We start from the raw sequence: 25,145 nt of genomic DNA on the forward strand, positions 1-25,145 counted from the left end.
TTTCACTTCACCTCAGTCCTTCCTAGCATGATATTATCAGATTCGCGTAGCAATCAGGCAGTATACTAGTAATGTGATGTTCCTTAGGGTACGTGTTATGCCCCGTGTTATGCCCGGAAGGTCTCGAATGCCTCTGCGACGGTCATTCCTTTTGCCACGGCTTCAATGGCCTTTTCATCCATCGAGATCAACTTGGGCATCACTTCGAGGACCGGTTCCAGCAAGTCGCGAGGAATGACAACTACTCCTTCAAGTGGATCGCAAAAGATGATGTCACCCTTTGATCATTCATCAGTAAATTCTCTCCGAACGAAAAGAAAGTTGATGGGAAGACTCACTGGAGATACAGCCACGCCTCCAATAGAGATACGCACATCACGCGCAGCAGCCTTAGCCTCCGCTCCGGTCCCGACGGTCGACGTAGACCGAGCCCAAATCTATAGGAACAATTAGTCTCAAAGCCACTCAGCTCACCAAACCCTTAGTATGATGAAAAGAAAGGAAAACAAACCGGCAACTCTGTCGCCTGCAACTCCCTCAAATCCCGTATCCTCCCCCCAACAACAGCAGCCTTAATACCCAGAACCTTCATCCGCGTCGCCATGATACCCCCAGTCACCGCGCAGTATTGATCAACCGGCTGCTCAATAACGATAATCGAGCCCGCTTTTTCCGGGTCTGCCGCGGCAAAATCGCCCGCATAGTCGACCCAGTGCTTGCCCGGTGGGAAGCCGTGTTTTTCGGGGTCCTCCGTTGCGATTGCCGGTGGGGTGTCGGTCTTGGAGAGGAATTTGAAGGTTGTTGCTGGTGCGGCGATCTTTGTTGTGTCGTTTCTGCCGATTATCGGGGAGAAGGGGGCTGTGAGGGAAGCGTGAGTATTGTGTTTCTTGGTAGTATAGTCTAGCACTGCACAGGGGCATTTCAAGACATTTCATGGCGATACATTTATAAAAGTCAAATGGGATATTGGAAATTCTTACTCAGATCAGCCAGAAAGCCTGCGCGGGCTCTGCCGCCTTCCGGGACTTTCTGTAATTTGAGGAGGGCATCTGATATCTGGTATCATGGGATGATTAGACGCAAGAACTGCAGGAAAAGTGACGGATCTAGATCTAGCATGGGGCATGCGATGCTATGAGTCGCAAGTTTTATGTAGGACATACATCGCATGCTGTGTAATTCTCAGTCAGAGTCACGAGTTTCTCATTGAGAGTAGCCATTGCGGGGTGCGGAGAAGAGAGCGTTGGAGGATTGAATATGGGGAAAGCAGGCGATGAAGGAGCGGATAAAGAGGGCTAAACGAGGCGGAACCACGGGCAGCACGTCTAATTGTATTGCCGATCCAGTCGCGCACATGTCCGCTAGTCCGGGTATCGGAATCGACATCATCGGAGGTCCCTACGGCACCCGAGGATATCCAGGCGTTGACCGGTCCGGTCTCCACATTGCAGCGGAGGTTACCGCAAAAATTTGATCTGAGATATCTGTCTCTAGGCTCACAAAATTGTTGTCACGTCTTCTGCTGAAGCTGCCGTGATTAATATGGGAGTGCTTTTCACATGATTCAAAAAATATGCACGCAAAGTAAGGTGATAAAAAAAGACCGGGTCAATGTACATGGACGGGGGCTTATGTATCATACTATCACTCCAGAGAAATACAGGAGAACGTCTCATGAACCGACCGTTGGGGGGTTTGCAGGCGCTAAAAATAAAACATCCAACAGCTCATCAACCTGACATGGCCATTCGGTGAGGGGTCAATAACCAGCCGAGTTACTCCTCGCCGACTCCAACTGTGTCGTCTCATCCCGGTACCATAGCATCATTGCCATTTGGCTAATACGATCCCGATCCCAGCCCTCCTCTACTAAATTTAGCAACTTGGGCTGTGACTTGAATCGCATTATCTCGACGGCCGAATGGCGGAGGCGATACAGAAGCCAATGGTTCACAAAGTTGGATTTGTTCAACGGGATCGGACGCGCCGACTCGAAGAACGGGGACCGATCATCTAATTCAGATGCACGCAGAGGATCTGGAGGCGGTTGGTCCTCGGGCATCTCAGGGAGGTAATCTCGCAGAACATCCCGCCACTGCTCATCTGATACAACATTCTCTGCACGAGTCCTGTGCTGCGGGTGCTCTTCTAGCCGCTGGAGCGTGGCGCGCAGTTCCCCTTCGATCGCCGCTTTGTCGCCTTCGTAACGATCTAGGAAGGAGCTCCCATCCTGGTCCAGAGTGAGGCCCACGCGCTCTCGCCTTTGCTGTTGGTCAATGAGGGAGAGGTATTCAGCTTCGAGTGCGCCGAGGTTTTCACGATGCATGTGGACTTCTCCAACCAGACAGCAATACCCCGACACCTCGGGTGATAATGGGCCTACATTGCCGGTAGATGTAGAGGCCACCGACGAATCGTACTTGGTCTCACTGTCAGGTTGTTGCTGTTGGGTCAGGTGTGTCCCCTGTTGGCGCAGCACTTTGGTGAGCTCTCTCATGCACTTGTCTAAACTGTATTCCGTTTCCCCTAGCCCCTCTTCTGTCTTGAGATATCTCTTCTCCAACGCGAGGTACGAGGTCGTAGCTGCCTGGAGGTCTTCAATCACCTTGTTGATTGGCGTAGCGTCTACGTGAACCGCTTCGGGGCCAGTTAGATTGAGCTTGTTGCGAAGTGCCAGTCGAAGTTCATCCTCTTCTTCACGCGCCTGTCGAAGGGAATCCCGTAGATGCCTGACAACGAAGCGCTGATTGGAGACATCTTGCAGGATGGCAACGACTTCGTCCAGAAGAATCACCAGATTAGCGCTGTTATCTCGGACAACATCAGGCACATGACGAGAATCGTTGAAGTGCTGGGACGGCGCTAGAGAAGTGAATTGTTGCGTTTCATTGCTGTCCCAGACTCTCGGGCTGAGACCTGCGTCGTGGCTTTTGCTACTCCCCTCTGCGGGGTTGCCGACCATCGAGGCTGTTGATGTTGTTCGGGGAGGAGATTCCTCAGACAGACGAGAGGACAGCGGCTGCAGCGTGCCTGAGACTGTTGAGCTAGGCGCCCTCCATAATTGGCGATCCTCATCCAGACAGCTCCCCTGCAACGACGAGCCATCACTGGACGCGTAGATCTCGCTCCTGGTTGTGGACCAAGAATGTCCCGAAAGTGGTGTCTAGAGATATGGGATCCTGGTGATCAGCAATGTCGAAGATTGAGGTCTGCATGCATGGAAGGAGCTCACCAACGCCGCACGGCTGGACAGGACTCCGGGCCAGGATGCCATCTTTCAAAAACCAGCAGGCGCCGGTTCCATCTCGGAGCAAAGAAGTGTTCGGGGCCGCCAGAAGCCAACAGTCGCCGCGTTGGTCAGCGAGGCGAGAGTAAAGTCTATCAGCCCTGGCACTTACGAGAATAACTTAGGGTACCTAAGGAAGTTTCGGGTGTGATTAGTGATTCTGGCACGTCGTTGCAGGGGCTGTGTGGCCGACTTCATGGCGTTCTGCCCAGGCGAGCCTCGTAAGGCGTCGAGCAGCCCAATCATCATTGCTCGGAGCTCTTCCTGCATGCCCTGGTTTAGCGCCCGCGCTTCCGTCGTCTCGGTCGCCTTTCCCCCACTGGCTGCTTCACGGGGCCATCGATCATCAGCTGTTGCCCGGCCCACGAGTCAGATTATGCCAACAGCTCCGAAGATCACAAATAGCACTACTATGGCCTCATATGGAGATGGGGTGGACAATCGTGGTCTATATCGTGACAGTGGTAGAGGAGGTGACGGTCCGAGCCGCAGGGATGGGACTATGAAAAGAGGCATGGGACCTGATTCTGAGGATACTCTCAAAATCGTCCCTATGCGAAGCCTCGCTCACCTCTGTGTCTCTGCGCTATTGTGTGTCATGAAAACGCCGTGACGGCAGATTGGGTAGCCCAGAACGAGACCGGTCGCATGTGTCGCCCGATCTACAACTGCATTGGTAGGCAGACTGGCCAATGGAGAGTGAAATGACAGCTCACAACCCGATAGCTGAATCTCGCTACAAATGGACAGGCGCAGTGACGCCCCAAGGTCCACCGCAAGATCGATCTACAATGTCTGTATCCATGCGTATGGGGAATTGTGGATTTATCGGGCGCGGCTGCTAATCGTGCGTGAATAGTGTTACACTGCATCGGTTGAGTACTTCTGGGAGTGCGCTGCCATCCCCGGAACAGCTTTCGTACCGCTAGCCGATGTCGCTGGGCCCCGATCCAAGCCAGTACCAGTCGACAGACGCATGCGCAACCTCGTGTACAGCAGAGGAACCACAAGCGTCGCCTGGATTATGACCAAGCGACGCTGGGAAGCTCGGGGACACAGCACTGCCCAGCAATCGGGGCAAGTCCACTATAGATTGGTCCAGGGTCAATAATACAGAGACCGTCTATGGCCGGACGGCAGTGAGAGATGATGATTCCGATCGCAGTGACAGAACGGTATCCTCTCGAAGTGATGCCTCTAATCAAAGGTCTATCTCAGAGGACCTTCAGGGTTTGAGTCTCTTTGCGCATGTCTCTTCGCAGATGATTCCTGGTTGTGTTGCCAGCTTTGAGTATCAACATACCGACCCCACTCGGTGATGTTCAAAGAACTCATGACAACCTAACGGTACGTTGCCTAGCCAAACATCCTGAAACACACTTGGCTAAAAATAAGTCAGCGAGTGTCACTTGGGCCTTCATACGTTATCCCCGCAACTACCGGTGATCATGATACACTGGATCCACGTAAGTTGCCATTGTTTTTGTGCTCTCCATACGCAAAGCGGCTAATAAGTCTCCCAAATCAGAGGACAAAAAGCAAGCCGACCCGCGGAAATATTTCAGTTGTGGGAAGGGTAAGATTCCGTTTGCCCTTGGAATTGGAACATGGTCTAACGACTATTCTCTAGGTTTTTCTGCATGCTCTGGCATGAAGACGCCAGACTAAATGGAATTGTATCGAGCCAGAAGCACCCCCTTCCCCCCAACCGCAGATACAGCACGGGGAAATACCAAGAGCCCACTTACAGCAGCATTCGACGCATAATCGTAATCAAGGAGCAGAAGGGCTGTTGCTGGTGCCTGTATGCCAATCCCACAGACCCTCTTGATCGAATTTCTCTGACTATTTTCCTTGACAGTCCTATAACTCCTTATAGCGGACAAGATATTGCCAAGTCCGGGGTAGACCGAAACAGACATGCAGTGATATACATGCGCGGCACTCGCCCCACGACTAGAGCCAACGAGGCAAGAATGACCAAGGATCCGATCGAGGTTAGAACAGCCAAACAAGATCAGAAATTAGATTCGATATCCCGTATCAATTTCGGCAAGGTTTATACTGTTGAGCATAATATCAAGGTTCTTCCAGTCGGCCGGATCGCTGACTCGTCACTACCTCGGTTTGAAGCCTATGTTCGGAATGAACTTCTAAATAAATCCATGAGACTTTCGATCATATCAACACCCTGCAGGCTGGGCCGAGGCTGGAGCTTTCTGTGAAAGACTTTGGTATTATCTATCCTTATTGCATGCTTTGCCATATATGCCTCTGTACTTGAACTGATAGATCATATTCTTATATCACAAGAGGTCGTGTATACATTATTTCTAGTGATCGCTTTCCTCGGGTTGGCTTCAGAGATGCGGAACAAACGCACAGTGTTTGATCCACGAGGCAGCTGATAGGCGGTTGACTGACAGGAAGGATTGTAGATCAATATACAGTCGAGCGGACCATTAACTCCGACTTAAACCAGTATCATACACTATTAGTGTCCTATGACTATTGTTAAGAAATTCCCTGGTTCACCATCGATTAGCAAGAATCCTTCAACGAAAATAGTCCAATTGTCTTGGGCATCCAGAAGAGGCTAACTGGCTCAGTGGAGAAGCGTTGGAGGGGTATGACCCTTGGAATATCGATCTTCCGGATTTTAGTGTTAGTAGCCCCCTTTTGAATGACAGCTTGGCGTGCACAAAATTAGAATTTCTGTTTCTTAATCCCTCATAATCGTCATATTTTAAGAATCGCTTGCAAATGGGCTCCTACGCAGAGGAAGAACGTGTTGCTGTCCTGATCGGGGCTACCGTCAGTACATAGCACATTGATACCGCATCTGAACGCTGTCCACTGACTATTGTATTCCTAGTCCGGAATTGGAGTTGACATCCTGAAGCACCTTTGCTCCCGAGGATGGAGAGTAGCATTCACGGGACGGCGCCAGGAGGCTGGGGAGCAACTCCTAGAAAGCCTGCCGACAAACAAAGCATTCTTCTATGCCGCCGACGTTTCGAACTATAATGAAACTGCCGATGTATTCCAGAAAGTACACAAACGCTTCGGGCGCATTGATGCGGTGTGCGTCAATGCCGGTATCGTTGACAAATCCTCCATCTACATCTACGATAAACAGAGCCGAGCCGTGGAAGACATTCCTCCTGCCCCGGACACCTCTGTCGTTGATATCAATTACAAGGGTGTGGTAAATTGCACTCAGCTTGCTACACACTTCATGCGATACAATCCACAGCCAGGCGGTCGAATTGTTATCACAGGTAGCATTGGGAGCATCTTCCCCCACAAGTCCTACCCGATCTACTGTGGCACAAAGTCCGCTGTGAACCAATTTGTCCGCGGTGTTGCTCCTCTTTTGAAACAGAAGGAGAAAATACTTATCAATGTCGTACTGCCCGGTATCTTGGACACACCGATTGTTCCACCGGAGATGATCAAGGCTGTCACACCTGAATGGTGAGTTCAGTGGAAATGTCGTTCTTGTGATTTACCGAAAAATTGCAACTAATACTCTGGCCTCCTTTAGTATTACGCCAGTTGCCACCATCTTGAAAGCGTATGATACATTTTTGGAGGATAAGAATGGTATGACGGGGGAGTTGTTAGAATGCTCCGCCGAACAGCTCATATACTATCCTATGCCCGAGCCCGGAAACGGTCGCATCACCCGGCGAGCAACCACCATATGGGAGCCTCTGTTTGAGATGATGCATGGAGAAAAGTCCCTTCTGCCTGAAGCAATTCCCTGAATTGTTTAGGCTCTGAACAATTTTACTGTTATACGTCCTAGATTTGCACGCACTTGAAGTAATCGAATTAGCCTTGCCATTGAATGTTCGAACAAAACTTTGAAAACACACAGTTCAATTCCAAAGAGTACCGTGAGGTATACATGCCGTAGGTAATATTTTAAAAGTTCTGGCCCACGCCGTCCCACTAATCCACACCAGATGAAAACGGTGGGTCTACAGTTGACACCCCGTTTTCCAGGCAACAATGCCACCGGCATACAGAAATTCACCGCCCTGAAAAATCTCACCGCCCGCCGAAATTTCCCATACAGCAACAACTTTTTCTAACCCGATTAATACAACATAGCAACCATGAAGCGCAAACTGGATGCAAACGACGTGCCGTCTCCCGAGCCTAAGAGCGCGGAAGAGCAGGAACCCGACTTCGAAGCGCTGGGTCTTGACTCGCGACTGCGTCAAGCTCTGATTAAGGAAAAGTTCACCAAGCCTACTCTCGTGCAGGCCAAGGCAATTCCGCTAGCACTCGAGGGCAAAGACATTCTTGGTAAGCTACCAAGCCCCAAATACTGCTTCACAAGTTCAAAATACTAACAGAAGCAGCTCGCGCAAAGACTGGTTCTGGAAAGACGGCCGCTTATATTCTCCCGGTTCTGCAATCTATCCTGCAACAAAAATCTGTTCGTCTCATCACATACCCCTCATGGCATCTTCCTTCAGAAAGTTGCTAACTATTGTATCTTCTAGGCGAACCCTGCATTGAAAGCGACCACCGGTCTTGTCCTTGTCCCTACCCGCGAGCTCGCAGAACAAGTTCAGAAAGTTATCACCTCATTTACTGCCTTCTGCGGAAAAGATGTTCGCTCCATCAACCTCACTCAAAAAGTGTCCGACGCCGTCCAACGTACAATGCTTGCCGATTTTCCCGATTTGATCATTTCCACTCCCACTCGTGTCCTGGCCAACGTCAACAATTCCGCTCTGTCGCTCGAGAAACTCTCCTACCTGGTGATCGATGAAGCTGATCTGGTTCTGTCCTATGGTTATGAGGACGACATCAACATTCTTTCAAAGGCCATTCCCCGTGGCGTGCAGACTTTTCTTATGAGTGCCACACTCACATCCGAGGTGGACACTTTAAAGAGCCTGTTCTGTCGCAGCCCCGTCATTCTGAAGCTGGAGGAAAAGGAGGAAAAAGGCGCCGGTGTTAGCCAATTCGTGGTGAAGTGTGCGGAAGACGAGAAATTCCTTCTCACCTATGTCATTTTCAAGCTTCAACTCGTCAAGGGGAAGGTCATTATTTTCGTCGGCGATGTGGACCGATGCTACCGTGTGAAGCTTTTCCTCGAGCAATTCGGCATTAAGAGCTGTGTTCTCAATTCAGAACTCCCCATCAACTCCCGTCTACATGTCGTCGAGGAGTTCAACAAGGGTGTTTATGATATTATCATCGCTGCCGATGACCAAGAGGTCATGGGAGTGGCCAAGCCCAGCAAAAAGTCCCGTGCCATCGAAAATGCAGAGGGAGCCAAGGAGGAAATCGGCAGCAACGAAGACGAGGAGGTCGAGGAAGAAAACAGCAAACAGAATTCAAAGCGACGCAAGATGACCAACAAAGAAAAGGACTACAGTATTGCGCGCGGTATCGACTTCCAGAACGTCGCCTGTGTTCTCAACTTCGACCTCCCTACCACCTCGAAATCCTACACCCACCGTATCGGACGTACCGGCCGCGCCGGCAAGGCCGGTATGGCACTGTCGTTTGTCGTTCCAATCGAGCAGTACGGCAAGCACAAGCCCACCTCAGTGCCAAGCTGCAAGCGCGACGAGCCCGTCCTCGCAAAGATCGTGAAACGCCAAGGAAAGCTCGGCCACGAGGTCAAGCCTTACCATTTCGAAATGCAGCAAGTCGATGCTTTCCGCTACCGTATGACCGACGCTCTGCGTGCTGTCACTCGGTTAGCAGTTCAAGAAGCTCGTGCCCGTGAAATTCGCCAGGAACTGATCAAGAGCGAGAAGCTCAAACGCCACTTCGAGGATAACCCCGACGAGCTGCGACAGCTTCGTCATGATGGAGAACTGCGCGCTGCCCGTGTGCAGCCCCATCTGAAGCATGTTCCGGATTACCTGATGCCGGCAAAGGGCCGAAAGGGTATCTCGAAGGAGGATGTGGGATATGTCGGGTTCTCGAAGTCGAATGAGAACCGCATTCGCAAAGCGAGAGATCGTAACCGCAACAAGGGGAAGGGAAGAAAGGCTGGTGGTAAGGTTGATCCTTTGAAGACGTTCAATCGTGGACGGAAATAGAGGCAGGTCGAGGCATAATAGGTGCATGACATGATACCATTGTAAAGTTGCGTGGAACCAAAAAGGAATTTTCAATAGCATTCTCTATCTTTTTCTTTTCTTTTACTCTTTAACTTTTTCTTTGATCTTGTAAATTTTTACGAAAGGACGCGCTACTTGCGTTGTTGTAATACATTGTCATGTCATGGTCATATTCGCGGGAATACATACTTACCTTGTTTGATATTGTTGTGGTTAGAAGACACGGCTGACATCCTCTGTGGTGATGTAGCCTTCAATCCATTTGCCCTTGGCTTTCACTCTCAGGTCCTGGATTTCCCGGAGCACTCTCTGGCCCTCGAGAACAGCATTTCTCCAAATCTTGCATTTCTTGTCGAATCTCATTGTGATCCGCACACGCTCCAGATCCCAGAGCTCTTTCGCGGAAGGAGGTGACTGCTCAGAGGCATGCATTGAGGAAACTAGCCCAAAAAGGGGCCCATCCTGCGAGTGTTCCCATCTCGCTCGGAGTTGACTCTCCGACTTAGATACCCTGCTCACCCACTCTTCATGCTTGGGAGACTCGAAGCCCGGACCTAGGTTGATCCATTCAACATCCCTCCATGCTCCTGTCCAGGCTGGTCCGTTTGAGCCGGGCGGGTAAGGATCACCGTCTGGATTGTTGCCCGTCCAGGTAAGAGCGGGAATCCAGTCATTGCATCCTTCGAGATCAAGCCATTTCAGGCAGTATGTAGAGTGAGATAGTTGGCGAAGGACACCAGCAGCTTCGGCCCAGCAGTTCTCTGTCGTGGCGTGCGTAGTGTCGCCAAGGTAAGAATATCTTAATTCGAGATTGCCGGGCATAACTATGGTGGCCTTGGTGGCATTTGGAGTGCGGGTCGGGAGAGGCCAGTGAGCTAGTGATAGATGCGTTATGGTTGGAAGGCGTGACATGAGGTGCAGCAAGGTGTTCCAGTTTGCAGCTTGTGGATCTGGACGGGCGAGAGAAAGATAGCGTAGGTTTGTGAATCGCAATCCATGACGAATCGATTTGGGGATTGTACTGGCGGAGGATGAATGAGCTAGTGTAGCCGAGTCATCTTCATGCTCGGAGTCCTCCTCCTGATCCCAGGACGCCGGAACAGCTTCGGATTCAGTCTTGGATGCGGAGGCGGCTTGTTTCGGGCTAAGAAACAACTCGTGAGAAAGTTCTTTCAAGGTAATCCAGCGGCCTAGTGCATGGTTGAGGTCCAGCCTAGTGACCGACCCATCTACCGCGGTGTTGTCGTCAAGGGCTCCAGTCGACCCATGTTCAACACCAGGAGTCTCGGCATTGGTCAGAAAAAGTGGCTTTAGTCCCTTCATACGAGCACCCTGCTCCGAATTATGTGAGTAGATTGCCACATAACTCAGAAGGAGCTGCTTGATATGAGTGGGGAGCTGAGCCAAGAAGATACCGTCGTATTCTAGGTGCCAGGTCCATCGGCTGGCCATAGACACCAAGATTGTATGCATAAGTGAGCGGTCGCTAGGAAAGGTAGCCCCAGGCAACATGTCAAGGCGATCTATCACCTTACCATAGCACTGCCCATCATCCCACGTATCGTATTGGGCCGGCGCGGGCGCGCCGTCAGATTCCCCAGATAGCCAACTTTGAGGCGGCGGGGGACCGGGGACTGGACGGACTGGACGACTGCCGAAGACAGTACGGCGTTGCTGAGGAGACGGAGACTCTGGAATCTGTAGGACATTGCGAATCGAAGGATGGACAGATCGAGGAGACACGAAAGACCGCGAATTGGGAGGCGTCTCGCCAGTGACCTGGGTGCGCCGCAGGTGGCTGATCAAGCCATTGACAGACGAATCGGTCGCGAAAGCTGTGTCTCGGCGGGTCTGAACATCCTGACGGACGCTGGAAGGCCCGAGAGAATGGTGCGGGGTGCTGGAAGGCTTGAAGATGAATGTTCGCTTCTGCTTTTTGGGCATGAGAGTGTCGTGTTTGCGGAGTGGTGGAGGGAAAGTGGCGAGGCAACATTTCCGAGGCTAAGCTCAGGTTATATCTTATCGCCCCCACGTTCAGCTTGACAACAAATAGGAAGGTATGAGTCAACTGCTGTTGGCCCCAAGCCACAATTCAATAGCACAATGATTTCTAGTCGTCTGGGGACTCGAAGTGCGTTTAGACCGATTTTTGAAATTGAATTTGTTAATTACCTTATGATACTGTACGCGTGTAGGGCAGGACCGTTTTCTGTTGCTGGAGCAAGGATGGGATGATATCACCGGGGGCCCTCCCTCTCGTAAATGCCGGGCCCTGGGTGTCCCTTCTGTTTGCATACACATATTTTGTAGTACCGGGGAAGTCTGTGAAATAGATCAACTATTCGTTGTTGAGCAGACTGGCATTTGTTGCCTTCTATTTGGTAGATTCTACACGATAATATGTACACAGTATTTACATTTGGATCAGATGTCTCGGACCCAGGAGTCGTCCTTCATGTGGCCTTCACGCTTAGGTCCCTCTTCGAGCCATGTCTCGACGAGTCCCTCCTTAGGGTCTTCGTCTGGGAGACCGCGTGTGCGTCGTACATCAAGGACAAGGTTTCGAATCTTCATGGTGACTTCTTTGCGCAGTTCAACTGCTTCTTTGTTATGAAGCAGTTCATCGCTCAAAACTCCAGCGGGGAGATCTCGAGATTGCGGGTCTCTCTTCTCGATCTTAGCCCTCAGCTTCTGCCAACGTGATCGCATTTCCCCGAATATCTCGTCGGTGTCGACCTTCGACCCGAAGGTCACACTGACATCCTTTCCGGGCCGAGGGAGAAATCGGGGGAACTCGCGGCTTTCGTGCATGATATCGTCAAATCCCTGGATCCACATCGGAACAACGTCCGGGCATTCGTTCGCTTCGAGGATCAGTCGTGCAACACCCCACTTGAAGTATCTCATTGTCTTGCGAGGCGCCTGGTGGATCTTTCCCTCGGGGAAGATGTGAACCCATGAATGGGAGTTTCGGGAGTATGCAGAGGGTGCCAGATGAGCATCCTCACCATTGGTGGTGTACGCGATTGAAAGGTCTGAAAAAGGGTCGATGCAGACATTCTGGAGACTAAAACACTGACGTTCGGGGGTGGCACGGTGGTGGTCAACAGCGAAGGGGCCCTTGGAAAGCAGTCGAACAGCTTCGGTGATGGCGGGTTGGCCCAGTCCTCCGAAGGAAGAATGGGCAAGACGGTGGGTAGGCAAAACTTGGCCCATGGTGAAGAAGAATGACAGAGGTCTGCACGGAAACACGGCAGTTTTCATCAGTATAAATCCTTGACAAACAGATGTCGAGTCAACTGTCAGACACACCTAGTTTGGAAGCAGATATCATGGCTACCGAATGACCACCGCTTGTTCCAGAAACGCATAGGAAGTAATCCCCAGATCAATGGGTCATCCATTCTAATTATTGCGATACAATGTCAGCCATTTCCGCGCTGCTGTTATAGATCTTTCGCCAAGTTAGGCAAGTTCGAGAGTACGTACACACTGATATGATTCGATACTAAATTTCGACCAGATTTGTTAGCAACTGGACTGATTTCAAAGTGTACAACGCAATTGTAGACTGAAATCTTACCGGTAATCAAACCCCTCGATCTTTGCGCCGGGTCCTTCCGTGAGTCCAGCAGGGCAGTGAATTCGTCGTAACCGTGGACCTCCGCATGGCATAGAGTCGAGAGAAATGCGCGACACAGACCGGCCACTCCCCACATTGTTGTGTTAGACCAGGTCCGCCAGGGGAGGGACGGGGCCTCGGCCGTTGCGCCGCAGTCCATGGTGCTGGCTTGAGGAGATGCGCACGCTACAAAAAATCCATAGACGAGCTTCGCGTCTCGAGCACGCAGCGAGTGGCCTGGGTAGCGAGACCCTTTGTCGAAGCTGGGGTTGCGCTGGAGGAAAACCGCGACTTCTCGGCGGACACATTTATCCATCGTGATCACATGATCCACTCCGGGGTAAACGTTCAATCTTCCACAGAAACAGATGAATATAGGGCTTTATGGAAATAGGTCTCGCAAATTTCTACTTGTTCTATTGCCTAATACTATTTACTTCTTAAAGATCCATGGAAGAGGAATGCAATTGTGCAAATTTGAGCAGCCCGTCCGCGGTGGTGATTGTTTTATAGAACGGGCGCACGGGCCAATTACGATTCCGACTTCGAGCACGATTTTGCTGCAGCAACTCACCACCGGCAACGACCAGCAGCCATGTTCAAGCCCACAAACGCCCTCTTTGGAGGTCTTCTCTGGTATGCAATTCTTGCACTCGGGACCTCATGTTGATGAGTTCAACCGCAAAAATCTAATTCTCTTTCCGAACCTCCAGGAAGACCCCGTGGCGTCTCTCTTCGCCCCAGAAGGCCCGGCAACGCAAACGCCTTCGCGCCGTGGACCGCGTCGTCGATACGCTGAGCGCTGCTCTTACTCGCAATGGACACAGTGCTAAGGCTGTGACCCGGTGGTATGCGGAGATGCCGCGCGAGGAGGAGATGCTGCCTAAAGACAAGTACACTCTCTTCGACAAAAAGGAGAAGAACTATCGGAAGAGCATTCACAGTATGCCATTAACCCAGCACTGAATTCCGTGTTCTTGCAGACGATGCTAACCAAAATCCTCTTCTCAGAGTTGCCCAAGTGGACTCGTGTCAGCCAGCGTGTGAACCCCCCTGGTTTCTAAGTTCGATTATCGCAACCCCTCTAGCATGAACACACTCTTCCCGCTCGCCGATGCGTCTCCTCGCGGATTCTGAATCGGCATTTGTATTATACGCATGGGACTCAGCCGGCTATCGTTGATTTGTGGTCTGGGTTGGGCCCAAAGGAAGGACCGGAGTTTTTGGCATTCGAGAAAATCGCCACCGCCGCGACGAAGATGATATGGCTTACAATGTTCTATTATTCAGCGACTAGAATTTCATTCCAATTCAACTATTTGAACATGATCCCCGTGTGGCGTAATGGATTCGGTGGCTTTTGGAAAGATAATATGTCGAAAGACAGTCTGTGGTCGGTAAGGATATGACACTGACAAGAGCGACCGAAATATGAGAGGCTCTCATGATATCACGACACAACAAACGAATGAAACTGCCTGGCCTAAATTGCTGGCACTGGGGTATAGGGCTCGGGTGGTTCATGATACACTCAAACTAGGACTGGGAATTCGCTCGATATCTCGGGAAATGATCTTGTGAGACACGGAGCGACAGGATCGGTGGACCTTCATGGCAACGTTCTTCACCCAATTTCGATTCACACGCCCCTCCTGCAACAGTTTTCGAATTCGGTAACCTCGAGGAACATGCTGCCAATCTTCGAGTGTCTCCTGCCAGCCAGTTCCGCCTTCGTACCAGGCGTTCTTCTGTTTTGTCGACACCTCGAACCCCTGAGGGGGTCTTGGAAACATCCAGCTTCCAGGGTCGAGATGTCCATCCGGCGGCTCCTCGACCGAGTCTTCGTAGAGCTCCACCGTTCGAACAGCATCACGGAGTCCAGATGCCTTTCTCTGTCGATTAACTGCGGCGCGCCATGAGTCGATCCGCGGGTTATATGCGCGCCTATGAATGAGGCCTGAGTATTTCGGTCTGGGGCTATAGGTTGGCTCTGGATAGGGAACGTTGAATCGTGGGTCTCCCCACGCTCGTCTCGAATCGGTGGGAACTCGCGATACTGGATCAATCACCAACCAGGTCTCACGGTTTAACCAATGGTTTGCCAGCAGAGGGAACTGATACGGTTTCTGACCAGGTGTAGTCTCGTCGAAAATCCATCCCAGCTTGCGGTTCAGTTCATCCACCAGTTTCACCTCCCAGTCGCAAAGTCCATCCTCTGACCATCCTATCATGCGATTCGAGGGCTTCGTATTTTCTCCTCTGGAGAACAACGAGATTTTACGGAGAGACGTATTTGGAGATAAGATACTGTCGTCGTGCAATGGAAAATCCCATGTATCAGTTGGTCTTCGACCGGCTTCTGGTGCTTGACCTGGCCGTGGACGGAGCCTGACTGGCGTTGTGTGATATTTCTTCGCTCTATCTGGTAACTTTGCCTCGCGCTGGGACTTTTGGTCAATTGAGATGGGTCGTTGGACAGACACAGCATTAGACTGGCGGCTATTGCTGCGGAATTTCTGCTTCATAAAGATTTCCGAGACGCTTTGTTCCGAAAGAAAGCTGGTTAACATTTCGACGAAGGGAGTCCCGGGTGGACCAGATGAATCTCGTATCGCGCGTAACGTTCGACTTTTGGCTTTGACCTGCATCTTTGCCGACCAGGCTCGACATTTGCGCAATTGCGCACGACGGGCGTGCATCGCAGGCTCAAAAACTTGTGCTGGACAGTGTGACAAACTCTGGCCGTCTACGTGAATTCCTTGACCAGTTCGGGTATTGCAGCGATCCCGAAGATTCCGAGGCACACGCACACCTGAATGTTCGAGATCCAGCGTCGACCATGCAGCTGCATTCAGTGGTGAATCTGTATATCGTCTGAATCCGCTCGATTTATCCAACTTTTTGGTAATGCATGGCATCGGTGCATTGATGTCGGACACCGATATTTGTCGATTATAAGGGCCGTCGCAAGCCCCATCCATTTGCTCAGGAGGCGTGAACAGTTCCTCAGTAATAGAGGTTCCCGTCGATTCAAGCATGCGCATATGTGACGACCCTGGAGGCTCGCTCGTGTTCATCATGGACTGTACTCCGCCATCGTTCGTTGCATCATCAGTCTGGGATTCGAAGCTGCCCATCAAAGCTCCGTGACAATGCGTGGGTGGTCCTGGGTTCCACATTGCGTCGGCATGGGGAGGCTCGTAGCTCTGGAGGAATCGAAATATTCTGAATCGCTTTCTCTGGTATTGCCGGCGTTTCCTCGATTTTTTCTTGACCAGGATCCCACCATACCCAGGTATAGTCTGTTCTGCTCGACTCCCAGGAAAGCCAGTCTAGTATCCATTTGAAAGAATGGGCAAGAACACTCTTGTTCCTCTGGTGTGTCTCCCATGGTACCCAGCCATACCACGTCCTCGCGTACCGAGAAGTCGTCAGCTTGCCTTCTCGCAGCACCCTGTGCCGGTTGAACGACCGAATATACTTGCCGATTTTCCAGAATAAGACGGCAAAGATAAATATGCCCACGGTTCCCCCAAGCAGCGCACCGAAAACCTTTGGGTTGATCCGCGCTTGAACATTGACTGGCAGGGTGTATGGTCCCTTTGGGGGGCGTGGAGGCGACGGTGTAAAGGAGTGGTTTTGTCGGATCTTCAGCGGCGCCATTCTCGGGGCGCGAGAACCAACACGATCAGAATGTGGTAAAGATATCGCACATGGCCTGTAGCTGGTAGTTTTGAAGTGAAGGATCTATTGTCACCATGAGTTGCGGCGTTGTCGCTGCACTTGCTGTTTTATGGGGGAGCAGCCAACCCTCAATTCGCAGTTGCCTCGACAAGATCATGCCCTTGTCTACTGCTTTGGCCACAATTCTAAAGTACCGAGGATAGTAGGATGTCCCACCTACGAGCAACATCCAAAACTTTGATTCCTTGAAGCTGATAATCCTTTGCGCTAATCTGCATATTGTTTGGGGTGATCCTTGTATACATTATTATCCGCAGTCTTGCCACAACATTCGGGTGACGGGTTCCGGACTCGGCAAATTAACCCCGATTTCGGCCCTAACCCCGAGTCATTGACGCGTGCTACCTACCGCTAACTTAGTACTTGGATTGGGGGCCGGACTGCCTCAACTATTCCGTGTCCTACGGATGCGGAATACAAGCGGGCGTCCTTCATACTTTGTTGCCCTATGATTGGCCATATGAGAAGTGTCGAACCGAACTGGTATTTCTTAACGGTTAGGTGCTTCTCCAACGCCTGACCTGTAGCTCTCGATGCCATGGGGCTAAGACATAATTGTCCGAATCATTGTGAGATGCGAGGCTGAGCGACATGATGGTTGCCGCTTGGAGTACAATCCCTTCTCGTCTAATCAAGTCATGCTACGCAGCCTGTCAGGATATAAGTACATCGTCGTCCCCAGAGCATAACCTTTTAACATTGAATTCAGTTGACAGTTCACCAGAATCGGGCATACAACCCCTCGATATATCCATTTGCGACTTCAACTCCATTGTCTATACCTTTGTGCTTTGCAACCAACACTTGATCTACCTCATTTGAAATGGCGCCCATGAAAATCGCAATTGTGGGGGCGGGTCCAGTCGGCCTCACTCTCGCCCGGCTGCTCTCCGACAAGACCAACGTCGAAGTGGTGGTTTTTGAATCCGAAAGATCTCGAGATGCCCGTGGCCAGGGTGGCACCCTCGACCTTCACCCGACCACTGGGCTCGCAGCCTTGAAAGAGGCGGGACTCTACGACGAATTTCTCAAGCGGGCGCGCTTTGATGGCGAGGCACTGACTATTTGCGACAAGCATTTGATTAAATATGTCAACCTACCTGGCGTGGAAGAGAATTCATCTCGTGGTCGACCAGAGATTGATCGCTATCTACTGCGAGAAATGCTCCTCGACTCCGTTCTAGAAGGGGTGATTCGATGGGGCTGTCGCCTGCGCTCCATTGATGAGAAACGGAACTTGATTTTTGACTACGGCACGGAATCCGGTTTTGACTTGGTCGTGGGGGCCGATGGCGCTTGGAGCAAAATTCGCAAACTGATCTCAGACCAAATGCCCAACTACTCTGGTCTCACTGGAATATCATGGACGATTCCAGATGCTAAAGAGAAGGCGCCGGAATGCTACAAACTCGTCAACCGAGGGTCACTGTACTCTTACTCTGACAGTCGTGGGATTTTCAGCCAGCAACTTGGAGATGGAAGCTTGAATGTGTATACTATTTCTCCACGACCTGAAGATTCGCAGATGAGCGTGCCATCCCACCTGGACAACGTCGAGGCAGTTAGAAATGCTCTCCTGGAAGAATTCTACGAGTGGGATCCACGGCTGCTCAACATTCTTCGTCATGCTCAGGACCCCGTCCTCCGTCCTCTCTACATGCTTCCTGTTGGTTGGTCGTGGAAGAACTACCCTGGTGTTACCATCATTGGAGATGCTGCTCATGTCATGACACCGTTTGCTGGCGAGGGCGTGAACTTGGGAATGCAAGATGCCCTCATGTTGTCGCGTGCTATCATCACAGCCTCCAACTCGCCCGACCCTGAAGCTAGCCTTCCAGGAGAGATCCAGACCTTTGAGAAAGATTTATTCGTCAGGGCAAAAGAGACCGCGGGTCTCACCAATGACATGATGACATGGATGTTCTTCACCGATGGTTCGCCTCGGTCTGTCATCGAGAAAGTCGGTCTGCGCATCACGACCTTTCATGATAAGGGCCTTCTGTCCACTTTTATGTATCCCTTCTATGCCGCCGCCGTTTATATGTATTATGCTATGTTCAAGCTGTGGCACAGATAATCCAACTGCTACGGTATTCGTCATTCTGATTTCATATCTGTTTGCATCTAGAGGTTGCTTGTTAGCTAGTCCAGAACATATCATAATACTAGTACGTTACGTTGGGCAGTTCCTGCACCCTGTATGCTTGGAGTTTCAGATAAAGGAAATAAAATAATATAGAAAAAAGAAAGAGGAAAGCATACCACGTGCTTTCTTCACCGGCACTTCTTGACGACCATCTCGAGGCATGGAAGTATGGATGAAGATGAAATCCGAATGACAGGTCATCTCTCTCCATGGGACCTCATAGCTGTGGAAATGTGTAGGCAGCAAGGATTTCAAGATTGTTGTGGCACCATCATGATGTGGCTTTCACATGTGAATGTCAACGACCCAAGATTGGGGAATCTGCAACCCGCCCTTTTGGAAAGAGGGATGATCCATGTTCAAATGGCAGAACGGAAGAAGTGAATCCTACATAGTAAAACAGCTGTCGAAATTCCAAAAGTGGCTATAAAGTGCCGGGATGGGAATCGGAACCCACCAAGATACGAGGAGCACGGACCGTGAGACCTGCCGAATTTGGTAGGCGAGTGGTCCACCGCCACACTTCTCCAGCCACTCCTTGCCTTCAGCCACACATAGCCACTGCATCAGCCGCAGTGGCGGTGCGACTATTGACGTCTGGCGCCGATCGACCAAGCAAACAAGGTTCGCGTCGAGTTTTCCCCCCCTTTGCCTTTTTTGTTGGGGTTCGGTCTCTGCGCTACACCGACGAAGCACTCTCACCCTGGCCTGGTTTCGCCGTTCTTGATTTCCTGCATGGGGAGGATGATCGCGCTTGTTTTGTGTCATATCTGCAGGACGTCTCAGGCTCACGCAGGGTTGCGACGCTTTACTTCCAAAAGTCTAATTGCACCGGAATGATTCAGTGTCGCATCCTGTTTCGGAGCTCGCAGAGGCCAACGGCTGATCTTGGACAATGATCGAGGATGACATGACAGAAGGCTAAACGTGCACTGACTCGGACGTGTAGTGTCACAGTATGATGGCCGGGAGCTTGGTCCCGGTCCTGACTTGCTCTCAGAGCGACTATCATGACGACTCCGTTCTCTATCGTCGGCGTCTACTTTCTCCAATCCTGGTTACTGGGCCCAGTTACCCGGTCTGTCCCGCTGCAGTGGATGCTGGAAGCCCCAGACCATGAACCGCGATGGACTATTGACTGGTCCTTGCCAGATCGGCGGGATGATCGTAAGCTCTAGCCTCGCCTGGATAGCGCGTCGTACAGGGCCTGGCTGAAGCTTCTTCCTCGTAGAACGCACTGGAGATTGCCAACCACCAAATCGTGTCCTAGCGCACACATGGTGCTGCGGATCCCACTCTCATGGTCGGACGGAACGAAGCGGAGCGGAGCCCCGGCGGAGCGTCTTTGTTCCGCTGGGCGCCAAAAAGCGAGGCTGATGATGCTCCAAACTGTGGCTAGTGAAATGATGGAGCTGTCACCCCCTTAACAAGCTATTACGGCATCCCAGGCAACACCATTGCAGACACCGTGAAAGCACGGCGAGGAGAGAATAGAAACCGACGCAAATATTGGGCTGCGACCCCTCCAGCGGAAAACCGCATACCTTTCGGAGTGACCGATGGGGAACTGACCCCAAGCCTCGTGGCCTGATTACCAAATGTCAAATGGGCCCCACGCGCCACAATTCTACCGTTGTGGCTTGCAGCTTTCTTCGAGGAGGGCCTCGACTCCTGCAATCACTGGCATATTGCGGTCTGGTCTCTCTACGGGTCCTTATTTGGCCAACTCGGACGCGGCAACAGACGGTGCCACTGTGCCGTGGCCACTCGACCTTTTCCCATAGATATCAAAATATTGTTGTTGCCTTGATAGGGGCAGCTTAGAACGACCACAGCTGAATTTGCCAGCTTCCTTTTTTTCATCTCTTCAAGAGCCAGCGTCAAACGCCACGATGTGATGCCACCACACCGTGACAGCGGCGGCAGGGCGGTTGTCACAGGCGGGACATTAGGCGGATCCGTGCACGGAACTATTGAAGCAGCTGCCCCTCTAGCCCTACTTTGGGGTTCTCCGGTTTTTGCCCCTGCACATGAACGTCGATCGTGCATGCCAAGGCGTCCAGTACTCAGGTTCGCGAGCGATGGAGGCATACGAAGAGATCAAATCAGAGGAGCAGCTTTCTGGCGGTGGGACCGAGTACTAGAGGCTGAAGTGCTCCAGAGTCGATATGCACGCTAGCACCAGATCTTCCTGCAGCGTATCTTCGATCTCTCAGATCTAGTGCTTGCTCATCCTGCCCCTGGTCTTCTGAGCACGTACCCCATCGATTTTCTGATGTTCCAATTACCCGGAACGTGCTGCTGCAAGGATGCATGCATCCGCCAGAAGGAACTCCTCCTCGGCCGGCCGATCTCTTCCCTCACTTTCCCGGTTTTCGACTAGTCCTGGATTTTTCTCAATGTGAAGTCAAATTTACTTTTCGCACCGCATCACGTCTGCCTTGGCTCTGAAGCCCAGGAACTGGCCACCGACCATTAATGCGCTCATCGCGTGGTACTTTTGCTGGTGGCGACATCTGCTAGCTCCCTTCTTCGCTCAACGCCGAATCTAGGACGTGGATCATCTACAGAGTATTGAACGTTCAGTATTGGTGTCTCGACCGCTGCCGGGAAGGTATATGAAGACCAGGCGATCTCCCGTCAACTTTACTCTTCAACTATAACCTTCTCTCCTCAACTCGACTCCATTCTTCGACAGCACACTTCCCCCCCATCACCATTCTGGCATACTTCTTCTTCCCATCGCTCGATCCAAACTTAATCGCGAGATCCACTCCAATTTTCCACTTATACTTCACCGATCTTTCCCCTCCTCCATTGCGCCCCGATTGGCCTAAAAACCGTTCTCGCGAACTCTACTTTATATTCACCGAATATCCCAGACGGCAGAGCCATCCTAATTGCAAACACTGATACCCCAAAAAATGGCGGCCCGTGAATTTAACCTTACCTTCGAGATTGCTCCTCCTGCAACTGTTCGCCCTAGCCTTCCGTTCACCATTCCAGTGGTCATAGCCGTCCGGCCTATCGGCACGCCGGCCCGAAATGTGCAACATCTCGTCGTGAGCGCAAGCTTGCGCAACGAAAACAGTACCGCTCCAGCCGTCGGTCTCAGTGGAAACTTGACAGCTAGCGTGCGCAGTCGCACGGACAATGCGATGAGCGGATATGCCAAATTCAGCCCGCTGACCATCTCGACGCCGGGCAAGTACCGTGTGCGCGTGATGCTGAGTGCAGCCTCGTACAATGGAGTGGTTACCAAGGAATATGTCGATTCGGGGGTCATCAATGTACAGGCCGCTGCGCCAGCGAGCCAACGACCAAGTGGGTCATTTCTCATGTCACATTTTGTTTCCAATGCCCTATCATATCACTTCCTATTTTTCCTGTTTTTCCCCTCTCTCCTCGCGGCGACCCATGGTATTGGGTCTCAAGTCACAGTGGCGGGGCTATCCGCTTCCTTTTCTGGATTCTTGCTGACGGTTTGAATTTTTTTTTCGTCTCTAGCCCCCCTCCAAGCCGTAACCCTACAGCGGCTGACGGCCGAAAACCTCGATATTTCTGCGGCGGATATCGCCAAGTGGCAAGCGGCGTGATCGACAGCCCTGGAAGTAATGGGAACTACTATTGGGTGTTGGTGGGGAGTTTCCGGTGTCCCCTATTATTTTTGGTGGTAATTCATTTTTGTGCTCTCTTTTTTGGTCTTGCTTTTTTTGCGGGTCATGATATCTCTTCGATGTTTGTTTTTAGACTTTCTTTGATCTCTTCGGTGTTCCTGCTGCTTTGGGCTAAGTGTGAAGCCTTGAACTTGGTCGGTCCCTGTCAGGGCGACGACGTGGGCACCCCGTGTGCGCAGCCTGCTGCTAGCTTAGGTCTGGCGTGGTATATATGCTAAGCCCAAATTGAAATATCAATATCGCACTCGCCTTTTGTCTCTAGTGGCTCCTTAGGGACGGATTTTTGGTCCCCCCTGAATCCGGCATGGATGTTCTGGGCACTGACATTTCCACGCAATGCCTAGGTGTACTTACATACTGCGATGAACAACTTCGGGCTTAGTTCAACCTGTTTCTTCACGCCTGGCATTCACAAGTGTTGGATCTTTATACTATTTTATACCCCACAAATTTCCACGTGCAAAGCCAAAATTTAGACGACCTGTCTAGTATTCTCGCACGAGATATATTAGTAAAATCGTAGCCTTTCCTAATCCGGTTAGAAGGATTAACAAGTCAAGTCATAAAACGAGTGGGTTTGTCCTAGACTAACTACTTTTTAATTCGTTTGTCATCATTACAAATGTTCACTGGGGCCGAGCAGTCTCTCGACACGAGGCGCCAGTTCTCCAGGCTCATTGTGATGAAGTGACAGGAGGTCCCTTCTTTCTTTTTTGTTTCTGGGAAATCCAATGAAAGTGCGCGATTAGAAAAAGAAATTATATTTAGGACTGTGATGGATCCTGGCTCTATTTGGAATTTATCCTATAGCGTGTCCTATTTTTCCTCCATATTTCGTCTCTTGGGCAGCAATTCGCCCCAATCCGGGGCATCGGTTGATCAAAGCGCTCTTGTAATCCCGAAGCTGTCTCAGCTCCTGTGCGGACCCAAGTACGTATTGCAGGAAGGTGGGATAGTTCCAGCCTAGGCTCTCAGCCGCAAGGCCCATCAAACTGGTCTGATTCTCGCGACCTGGGCGTCCGGGTCCGGTAATATTCTGTTCAGTAGTCAGTCTGACTGATTTCTGTGTATTATCTATAGCACATTCTGTACTTACCGGCTTCATATTGATATCGAACAATGCAAACTTCGTCTTGGGCCCAAACCGTCGAATGTCGATTCGAAGAGGTGCTGTCGTTTGCAGCAATTCTGCCACTGTCTCGCATTCCTTCATGATAGCCGCGTAGGATGGATCTGCCTCGATCTCAGCGGCCGTGACAGCTCGCGAGTTGAGTTTGACAGCGACATTCCCACTGTAAGGAGCGATACCATCGACGTGGTTGAAACGAGTGACTGGAGGCAGCGCCCAGTGTCGAGTACGGAGGTCTTGTAAGTCTGATCCAAGGAGACTCTCTTGAGACGGTGGCATGATAGTAATGGTACCCTCTTCGCCGTTCAAATACTCCTCCAAGAGCACCCGAGGTGACTCTTTGAACAAATGAGCCGTATGCGCCCTGAGCTCAGAAACATCCTCACAAATCTTCACGCCGTGACTCCCGCGACCACGAACCGGCTTGGCCACGATAGGATAATCACTTCTCTGGATCGAGGCAAGGACATAATCCAGAGTCTTCTGAATAGCGACGTCATCTCCGCTCTCGGGAGCTGGATCGTCAACAGTCCATGATCTGGGCAGCGTGAGTCCCCCGTAACGGCGGAGCTCGTCGTTGGTAAACGACTTGTCATCGAATCGGTCCGCACATAGCGGGGGCTGGCCAATGACCCTGACACTGGATTTGTAGGGAGTCAATCGGGTCGAGGTTTGCAGAGGATGCTCGGCGAACAATATTGTGTTTGCCCACAGGTGTGTTGCGCCTTTCTGCACCGCTTCGAGAATGCCTTCTTCGGTGTCGGGATAGCACCAATGGTCCTGGTCCATGGGATCTGGGGAATCTCTTGGGGTGAGGACTGTAAACCCTTCTCTTGAGAGAGTATATGCGACATCAGCGCCCGAATCGCGATAACCTGTCCATAGTCAGCTGCAGAATCATTGTAATCTTGGGGATATCTGCATAAACCTCCGGGCTTAGGTGGCTTGCTCACACCATCATACATCGGCGGCGCAAGGGCCTGGTAGAGAACCGCGATAACAGGTTTCTTGGGAGCCATTTGGGAGTATAGTTTGGGGGCCAAAGCTTGGCCCCGGAGCATGCAGAAGCTTTGGGCTAGGAGAGCGAGCTGGCCGTGGGGGCTGCAGGCGAGTCGATTGAGGGGTAGGATGTTACAGAAGCGGCGAATTTGAATGGGCATTCTGCATGCTTGGGAATCAATCACGCATGAGTGCTTTCGTGATGGCTTTTAAAGGGTCCACGATTTGGCGCGTGGGGGGTCATCTTTGTGAGGGCGACATTGGGATGCTCAAAGAATTGCCGATTCTCGGAGCGGAGCGGTCCACCGGGACACTCCGCGCCCACCCACCATACCTACATACGATACTCGGAAATCAAGGACAGATTACGAATGTAGATTCGGATTCATGAGGCAGATGTATCATTCAAGAGGATAAGGATTTAAATTGGTAATCGTCATATAG

General features: G+C 51.3%; 12 protein-coding genes across 12 annotated transcripts; 6 read left to right on the top strand and 6 right to left on the bottom strand.

Annotated features, from left to right (window-relative positions):
• Positions 1–107: 107 nt before the first annotated feature.
• N7532_008332 (RraA family protein) lies at positions 108–1,220 on the bottom strand (the record flags this gene model as incomplete). The annotated part of the gene is made up of 5 exons (XM_056620824.1): positions 108–278; positions 339–437; positions 512–906; positions 981–1,056; positions 1,164–1,220. The coding sequence occupies 5 exons, from the start codon at positions 1,218–1,220 to the stop codon at positions 108–110; spliced, it is 798 nt and encodes a 265-aa protein (XP_056471630.1).
• A 539-nt stretch (positions 1,221–1,759) lies between these two features.
• On the bottom strand, positions 1,760–3,274 carry N7532_008333 (uncharacterized protein; the record flags this gene model as incomplete). The annotated part of the gene is made up of 2 exons (XM_056620825.1): positions 1,760–3,163; positions 3,233–3,274. 2 exons carry the CDS (start codon positions 3,272–3,274, stop codon positions 1,760–1,762), a joined length of 1,446 nt encoding a protein of 481 aa, XP_056471631.1.
• Positions 3,275–4,310: 1,036 nt separating this feature from the next.
• N7532_008334 (uncharacterized protein) lies at positions 4,311–5,443 on the top strand (the record flags this gene model as incomplete). Its single annotated transcript, XM_056620826.1, is given in 6 exon segments — positions 4,311–4,389; positions 4,403–4,601; positions 4,682–4,752; positions 4,826–4,862; positions 4,917–5,370; positions 5,381–5,443. 6 exon segments carry the CDS (start codon positions 4,311–4,313, stop codon positions 5,441–5,443), a joined length of 903 nt encoding a protein of 300 aa, XP_056471632.1.
• A 606-nt stretch (positions 5,444–6,049) lies between these two features.
• N7532_008335 (Short-chain dehydrogenase/reductase SDR) lies at positions 6,050–6,767 on the top strand (the record flags this gene model as incomplete). The annotated part of the gene is made up of 2 exons (XM_056620827.1): positions 6,050–6,100; positions 6,162–6,767. The coding sequence occupies 2 exons, from the start codon at positions 6,050–6,052 to the stop codon at positions 6,765–6,767; spliced, it is 657 nt and encodes a 218-aa protein (XP_056471633.1).
• A 643-nt stretch (positions 6,768–7,410) lies between these two features.
• On the top strand, positions 7,411–9,363 carry dbp9 (ATP-dependent DNA/RNA helicase; the record flags this gene model as incomplete). Its single annotated transcript, XM_056620828.1, has 3 exons — positions 7,411–7,603; positions 7,660–7,736; positions 7,804–9,363. 3 exons carry the CDS (start codon positions 7,411–7,413, stop codon positions 9,361–9,363), a joined length of 1,830 nt encoding a protein of 609 aa, XP_056471634.1.
• Positions 9,364–9,597: 234 nt separating this feature from the next.
• On the bottom strand, positions 9,598–11,328 carry N7532_008337 (uncharacterized protein; the record flags this gene model as incomplete). The annotated part of the gene is made up of 1 exon (XM_056620829.1): positions 9,598–11,328. One exon carries the CDS (start codon positions 11,326–11,328, stop codon positions 9,598–9,600), a length of 1,731 nt encoding a protein of 576 aa, XP_056471635.1.
• Positions 11,329–11,808: 480 nt separating this feature from the next.
• N7532_008338 (tafazzin) lies at positions 11,809–13,322 on the bottom strand (the record flags this gene model as incomplete). The annotated part of the gene is made up of 4 exons (XM_056620830.1): positions 11,809–12,622; positions 12,697–12,789; positions 12,874–12,892; positions 12,968–13,322. 4 exons carry the CDS (start codon positions 13,320–13,322, stop codon positions 11,809–11,811), a joined length of 1,281 nt encoding a protein of 426 aa, XP_056471636.1.
• Positions 13,323–13,601: 279 nt separating this feature from the next.
• Positions 13,602–14,070, top strand: N7532_008339 (mitochondrial 54S ribosomal protein mL60; the record flags this gene model as incomplete). Its single annotated transcript, XM_056620831.1, has 3 exons — positions 13,602–13,642; positions 13,720–13,949; positions 14,018–14,070. 3 exons carry the CDS (start codon positions 13,602–13,604, stop codon positions 14,068–14,070), a joined length of 324 nt encoding a protein of 107 aa, XP_056471637.1.
• Positions 14,071–14,526: 456 nt separating this feature from the next.
• Positions 14,527–16,669, bottom strand: N7532_008340 (uncharacterized protein; the record flags this gene model as incomplete). Its single annotated transcript, XM_056620832.1, has 2 exons — positions 14,527–16,212; positions 16,298–16,669. 2 exons carry the CDS (start codon positions 16,667–16,669, stop codon positions 14,527–14,529), a joined length of 2,058 nt encoding a protein of 685 aa, XP_056471638.1.
• Positions 16,670–17,573: 904 nt separating this feature from the next.
• N7532_008341 (FAD-dependent oxidoreductase) lies at positions 17,574–18,827 on the top strand (the record flags this gene model as incomplete). The annotated part of the gene is made up of 1 exon (XM_056620833.1): positions 17,574–18,827. The coding sequence occupies one exon, from the start codon at positions 17,574–17,576 to the stop codon at positions 18,825–18,827; it is 1,254 nt and encodes a 417-aa protein (XP_056471639.1).
• Positions 18,828–21,820: 2,993 nt separating this feature from the next.
• N7532_008342 (uncharacterized protein) lies at positions 21,821–22,492 on the top strand (the record flags this gene model as incomplete). Its single annotated transcript, XM_056620834.1, has 2 exons — positions 21,821–22,220; positions 22,404–22,492. 2 exons carry the CDS (start codon positions 21,821–21,823, stop codon positions 22,490–22,492), a joined length of 489 nt encoding a protein of 162 aa, XP_056471640.1.
• An 880-nt stretch (positions 22,493–23,372) lies between these two features.
• N7532_008343 (uncharacterized protein) lies at positions 23,373–24,721 on the bottom strand (the record flags this gene model as incomplete). Its single annotated transcript, XM_056620835.1, has 3 exons — positions 23,373–23,609; positions 23,670–24,577; positions 24,631–24,721. 3 exons carry the CDS (start codon positions 24,719–24,721, stop codon positions 23,373–23,375), a joined length of 1,236 nt encoding a protein of 411 aa, XP_056471641.1.
• Positions 24,722–25,145: the final 424 nt, after the last annotated feature.

Source organism: Penicillium argentinense (genome assembly GCF_028826775.1).
Source record: "Penicillium argentinense strain IBT 30761 chromosome Unknown utg000009l_segment0_segment0, whole genome shotgun sequence".
Taxonomy (NCBI): Eukaryota; Fungi; Ascomycota; class Eurotiomycetes; order Eurotiales; family Aspergillaceae; genus Penicillium; species Penicillium argentinense.